The 7,126-nt window shown below is 40.7% G+C and overlaps 1 protein-coding gene across 1 annotated transcript; it reads left to right on the plus strand.

Annotated features, from left to right (window-relative positions):
• Positions 1 to 786: 786 nt before the first annotated feature.
• LOC134227764 (uncharacterized) lies at positions 787 to 1,381 on the plus strand. The gene is made up of 2 exons (XM_062709439.1): positions 787 to 1,144; positions 1,206 to 1,381. Exons 1-2 carry the CDS (start codon positions 809 to 811, stop codon positions 1,344 to 1,346), a joined length of 477 nt encoding a protein of 158 aa, XP_062565423.1. The 5' UTR covers positions 787 to 808; the 3' UTR covers positions 1,347 to 1,381.
• Positions 1,382 to 7,126: the final 5,745 nt, after the last annotated feature.

Genomic DNA, 7,126 nt, shown 5'->3' on the forward strand with positions numbered 1-7,126 from the left:
CACAGCGCGGTTTATTGCAACAGTACTGAGCGGTGTGGCCCAGCTGCTTGCAATTAACACAATTCATCACCTTCGGTACATACAGCCGAACAGGTAGACGAAGTTTGCCAATCACTACGTAGTCAGGCAGTGCGGACCCGGAAAAAGTGACGCAGAAAGAGTCAGACGGGGAATAACTCCGCTTCTCTCCCTCCTGCGACACCGAATACATTTGTTTGCAATCCAGTATCGCAACAGGAGGCAAAGAAACGTTCTTGAAACGACCGAAACCTTGTTTCAAATCGTCGCATGTCATACTTCCCTCCGTCACCACCCCCGCGATCTCACACACTGCAGACGGTAAATACACCCTATATTCGAGAGTGAAAAGCTCACAGGTGAGGTGACAATCTCGTTGGCCTGTTTGCGATCACTGACCGTGACACGGAGTTTACTGGACCCAACCATGTCAATGGTCGTGACAGACGAAAATCGCTTTTCCAGATCTTTGCTAATCTGGCTGATATTCAAACGTTTGCCTTTGGGTCGAAAGAAAACAACATACGGCCCACTAGAGTCGTGAGGGTAGACCTTGGGACGGGGGCTCGTAGAGGAAATTTTAGCGTTGCTGGTGTCCATTTCGATTTGGTTTGGAACACCCGAATGCAACGAGACATCTGACATGGAATACGAAGTACCCCCGCCAACTTCGCCTTCGCGCATTGCGGACACGAAATGCGCCGCTGCAGCGAGGCACAGTCACTTTTAAAACTAAACAATTATCACAAGGGCGTATTTTTTTTTTTTAATTCGCGTTCCTTTTATCGTAATGTCGTTTTGCATTGTACAAACCCGAAAATCAAAAAGGGCTTTGCCCTCATTGACTGCAGTACCCACAAACTGGGTACAGGACAAAAGTGTTTTCTGGCCGCCAAGTAACTTGGTGTCTCTTTCACAATGTAAGGATTCGGTACCAGACAAACAAATCTGGAAGAAGCAGGCATGTAAACTGCTCGGGAAAGCCAATTCCTATCATCAGGCTGAAGAGCTGATCAGCATGTTGGACAAGATGACCGATTCCGAGGATGCTCTGCAAATGGATCGTGGAACAAGGGCAAATCCAGCAAAAAAGCGACCAAAATTCCAATCAAAAAGTTATCAATTGGTAATCTTGAACATTATTTGCAGCTATGAAGTATGAAATAATACCTTTAATTTCATTCAAGGCTCCACCAGCGCCTGTTCCAGGGCCTTCGGGTAACGTGATTATGAAACAAGGATCATCAGAAATAAGCTCAAATTCAAAGAAAACGCACAAACAACCTGAGCAACTGTATTCAGAACCATTTGAATCCCTCACCATTTGAATCCCCCACCCATTTGAATCCCATCCCTCATCAATCTTCCGAATCCAGTGATTCATCATGTGATCCAGCCACCGGAAACCACTGATTCTCCCGAGCAGCACAAGTCAACCAGAAATGGTTGCAGCAACTTGATTGTGACCAAATCTGGTCACATATCAGTTGCAGTAACCTACGTGGAACATGTGTGCTGCTAGGGGTGTGGTCCAACCTACATTATTATCATGTAACTAAGTCCAACCGAGTAACCTGAATGGGATCGATAATACCAACGATAAGGTAGTTATAATTGATAATATAATGAGACTCAATTCGGACTGACAATACGATTCAAATTTCATTGTTCTAGATTTGTGGGGAAGAATTTGAACTGTTTATTGGTAGCGACGGAAAGCAATACGATGAGCTAAGTAACGGAACCTTCATGGAAATAACGACTAAGTCAGAGTCCACCAATGAAACAGATCCGGCTGAAACCCACGAAGAACTCAGTGCAGCAACTATCGATTTGGAAAGTTACATGACAGATTAGACACTATTGAAGGGATTTTGAGCAAGTTATTGAACTTTATGGCAAATTTCGAAAAGTTTATGCAAATGCGGCATAAAGGTGAAACCCTCTCTTGTCAGCCAGCCGAAGATTTATCCGAATTGAAGGATTAGGAAAGATTAATACTGTGGACTCGCTGGAAGCTTTGGAACAAAGCTTAGCGAATCAATCATTCGCGGACAAGTATTTCAGATACTTCCATACTATGTTCAGCTTGAATGGAAAGAAGGAGAGTGCACCGTTGTTCCGTAAGATTATTCGCACCCTTGTAACACTTGTTGTATTTCTCCCATATTCATGGAAAGGAAACAAACGTGCAAGCAAAAACTCACCAGGCGCCGGAAAAAATCATATCAGCTTCGAAACATCGTTTCCGGAATTCATTAAATTCGTATATCGCGTGGTATATGCCGCTGACTTTTCCCATACCAAAGAGTACAACGATAAGTTATTTAAGGATTATTTGAGTACAAGCGGTTCCAGGAAGGATATGGGGATCAACGAGCTTCAAGTACTAGGAAGAGAAAGCAATCAAAAGTTCTCAAGGCTAACAAAGCACAGGAGATTTCACCTAAGCGTCAACGCTCGTCATCTCAAGAAAGTAAAAGTACTTCGTCCGAAAGCTGCGATGGATCTCTGACTTCACTTACATCTTGAGATCTCCGTTTTAATCCCTGAATAATAGTTATATGAAATCAAAAGAAATTTGTTCGGTTTGTTTGAATATATTTTGTTCTTCATATGTACGTATGTGATCTTCTCTGCAAACATGTTTCGATTATGATAAGTTTCAATAAAAATATCATTACTTCATTACATATTTATTCCTTAACCATCAATAAATATTCCTGAGATACAATATCACTTAACGTATAATAATAATTACTTCAGTGTGTGAATGAGTGGAAAGAAAACGGATTCGGGTAAACTTGCATCTTGACAATCAATTTTCACCAATTTGCAGAATATTTCGTCAAGCTTGTACTTCTGAAACTCATTTTCGTAATCTTTGTTAGATCCGTATATGTATAATGCTGATGAAACAATAGGTTTCAAGAATAAATCAAATAAATCAATGATAGTTTTTCCAATCAGTGAAATAGAATTTGATGATGTATGTTCTACGATGTATCTAACTGAAACCACTTTCATACTACTAGTAAGAATCCATTGATCAACATCTGATTGCGTATCTATACAAAACCCTTCCAGATCAATGAATGAATACGCTTCAGATTTTTCTCCAACCATTTCAACCAAGAAAGGATCCGTAAACTTGTCTTTTGAAATTTTTCTTTTTAAAATCGGAATTTTTGTGGATATGAGATTACGAGATTTTTTCATGGATACGTGTCCTTGTATTTCACTTATCCTCCGAGCAACTTGTGCCAAGGGCAATTTTCCACTTCTAATCAGTCTTTTCAAGCCAAATAACTTAGACTCGAAGGGATATGCGTCAAATGTTCCCAGGGGTCCGAATCTTATTACGTCATCAACCAAATGCGACAAGTTATGCATGTTGCTGCAAAAGAGTTGATCTCCATACAATATTTTCACACCTTTAAGGAAATCAATAATCATATTACGTGCAATTTCAAGGTTTTGTGAGCTCTGATTACGCCTCATGCAGATTTGAATTGCACAGTAGAAATTCAAAAAATGATCAGTAACATCTTAGTTCTGTACCTTTCCAGCGCGAAAGGTGTTCCAATCCCCTAACTGGGCGCCGAAATTCACGAGGTAATTTGCATGAATTCAGAAAAACTGATATATCATCTTGTTGCTTCCCTGACCATTTTGCGTTATACACCCAACCGGCGGTTGTTAGATTTTCTAATAATTCTGTATAAGAATCTACCAAAACCTATATAAGAACTGGGCATTTGCGAAATTGCTAGACTCTTATACAAGTATTGTATAAGAATCTAACAATTTTGTTAGCTTTTCTTACAATATTTGTTTGAGAGCTTACGTTTTTTGTATAAGAATCTAACAATTTCGCATATGCCCAGTTCTTATACAGGTTTTGGTAGTTTCTTATACAGAATTGTTAGAAAATCTAACAACCGCCGGTTGGGTGTAGTTGTTAAGTGTCCCTGACTTCCAACCGTTCAATAACCGTTTAGTGATACCCAAATCAATTAGATGTAACGAATCGCCGATAGGGAAATCCTTCACCATGTCCAATCCTTCTATATGCTCTAGGATGCTATCGAATTTATGATGACCTTCATAAGTTCTGGACCGAAAATCTTGGTCCGTTCTTAAATGTGCATCGATTTCCGGGAAAATCATAGTATGAAATGTATGAGAGTACTCTCCTTCGGTTACACATTTAAGGCAAGAGTTGTATCCATTGTGGCCTATTACACCTAAAAAACGTTTATATTGTTTAGCGCTTTGAAATTATTTACTACTAGTTGACCCGGCAGACGTTGTCCTGCATAGTAGGCGAGAATGTGCGTTCCGAACTGCCCATGCAAAGTTCGCATAGGAATCACAATTTTAGTTTTTCACGGTTTGCTCAATTTTACTCGTAATTTTTGCATTAGGAAATATCATATAAACCCGTCGGAAACTATAACGAATGTTTCTGCTGAAGAAATGAAAAAAATCCATCCAGCCGTTTTCGAGTTATGCGGATACGAACACAGACCATTTCATTTTTATATATAAGATTAGCTACTGACCTCGAAGCATTGACCGTGCCGGCGTGTCACAGATGAAGCAACGTAATTTGAGCGATATTCTGTTGATCTTAATCTGAAGTCCGTTACGAAGAATCTCATTAAGCTCATTAACAAATGGAGCTAAAAAAGCATTTATATCCTTTGGCTTAGCTAGAAAGAATAATAGTTTAACTCGATTTTAGAAACAACCAAATGCTAACATTCGCCACAGAAGATTCCAACTACCAATGGAGATACGTGCTGGGTCATTTCATGGACATTTACAAGAATTGGCCAGAAAGAACAAGTTGAGCTTTTAAAAGTGGGCAATCCATCGATGTTGATATTTAGTGATATTTCTGATGGAATATTGTCGAACTGAAAGGGGGGTCCCGTAGCGTAGTTGGCTACACGTTCGCCTTACAAGCGAATGGTCATGGGTTCGATTCCCAGCCCCCCACAAACCCTCGTCAGTCGCCGTATCCGCAGCCCATACGGTGGCGTTTGGGGTACGCGCCTTACCGTCACGGCTGCCTGATGACGACTGACAACTTGTTCTTCTCGGAGGCATTCCTCCAACGTTACCCGGATAAATGGCAACCGAACAATGCAACGATCTAATGGATACACGACATGGACAAACGGACACAATGGACTCACGACGAGATGGACTGGCACCGACAACAATAATGGTAATGGAAATCTAAAAATAGATTCTGTGTGGATTCTGTACAGCAGAATACCACAGTAGATCGCGGCACAGTAGCGGTTAAGTAACACAGAGTGCCTAACAAATAAATAAAGGAATAAAAAAAAAATTGTCGAACTGAGTCAATGTGTCTTCGAGGACCTTTTGTAATCCGTAATGCCAATATTCTCCGCCGAGATTATCGGACTTTACTTCGGTATTACGAGGTGTGGAGACTAATGTTCTTGCATCTTTTGGGAGAACATTATCCGGAACAGGAGATTTCAGAATAATGAGTAATGCATTCAATGCCGTATGCTTTATCTGAAAGGTTAAAGCCCAACTCTTCAGCTCTTCTCGGAATGACAGCATATCTTGTTTCTCGAGATTTTCAAAACTATCGTCACTTTCACACTCAATTTCATCTGAACGATTGCAGAAAACTTCGACATTTTCGTAAGAGTTTACACGATGTTCAAGGCTTTGAAGTGGCTCCTGGATTACGAAATTACGAAATGTTGTTGAGGTAGCATTTTCGGTATTAAATGCACTGGTTTCAATTGTATTTACTCTGAACTTTTTCGCCTGTTGCATTAAGGCTTTTTTCTTTTTTGAAAAATTTCCATTTCGTTTGATTTTTTTCCACAATTCTTTATCTTTTTCTTGAACTACTGTTTCAGGATTCATCATTATTTTATAGTTGAAGTTTAATAAAGCAAAGCCAACAGCATCCGCTTGAACTTTCAGGATGAAGACAAGATTGATTATTGTCAAAACTTATAGGAAGTAACAATGTAACGGAATAGAAACTATGTTATGACTTCAATAATAATGCCTAAATTATGGACTGGTTTTATTTTGATCATTCGGCAACTAATCATTCAATAGTCTTTTTGTAATCAATTTGCAACTGTATTGTGACATCAGTATCAGTAACATTTTTTATGATCAGGTTGCAGTTAAATTACCTGGTAACCGCATAGCAACCATTTGTAATATCAGTTTCAGAAAGACTGAAAAGTAACCAATATTTATCCCATTGTAACCTAACATGTTCCAAGTGTCTGAAATGTAACCATTGTGTAACCTTTCGAATTATTCATATGATGCTCGATGGTTACAAGTGCTACTTGGGTTGGCTGCCACCCAATCACACGTTGGCGCATCTTACCCAGCACTATGAAGCCGGTTCCCAGCTCGTTGGTGGTGCTACAGATTTAGCAAAAGGTAGCCGCTAGATGCCCGCTTTTGCACACTTTTCCAGCAAATCTCCTGCAGCGCTACGACGTCAAAGTTGCGGGGATGTAATTCATCGTAGATCATCCTGTCGCAGGCTGCGAAACCTAGCGACTTGCTGTTCCATGTTCCAAGCTTCCAATCGTGATCCTTTATTCGTCGCCTAGGTCTTTGCCGATTATATCGAGTCGTATGATTTCTTATATTGCTCGTAATTATTGATTTTCCAGGCGGCTTATTGGGCCTGCGCAAACCTCCTATCTCGTCGGAGGGCCGTCGTGTCAGGTCTGTTTTGTGAGTGGCACACGGTCGCTTTGATGGGACCTACTTGCGGATACATGCAGCTTTTTATAGGAATTTAACAGGGCCCACTGTCAAACCCCCACATCCTAGGCAAGACCCACAACTCGCAGATAGCCTGGGGAGGGATCGTCAAGTCCTTGGACATAGTCCCTGCTACCCGTACTCCCGCTTACCTATCATCATAATAAACTCCACAGATTCCAATCCACATAACCTGCCACCGATGTGGCCATGCGTGTGGCATCGTAGAGGAGACTCCAGCAGAGCACGTGGTATTCGATTGTCCGAGGTTTGATGTTGAGGTCCAAGAGTGAATAATATCGCAGAGCAAATATGT

This window comes from Armigeres subalbatus, chromosome 3 (assembly GCF_024139115.2).
Source record: "Armigeres subalbatus isolate Guangzhou_Male chromosome 3, GZ_Asu_2, whole genome shotgun sequence".
Classification (NCBI taxonomy): Eukaryota; Metazoa; Arthropoda; class Insecta; order Diptera; family Culicidae; genus Armigeres; species Armigeres subalbatus.

What these genes read in the sequence shown, in the direction of transcription:
- LOC134227764 (XM_062709439.1), top strand. Translation starts at nt 809, where the DNA reads ATGTCGTTTTGCATTGTACAAACCCGAAAATCAAAAAGGGCTTTGCCC. An exon ending in AATCAAAAAGTTATCAATTG is followed by an intron (nt 1,145 to 1,205) that starts GTAATCTTGAAC and finishes ATTTCATTCAAG; the next exon opens with GCTCCACCAGCGCCTGTTCC.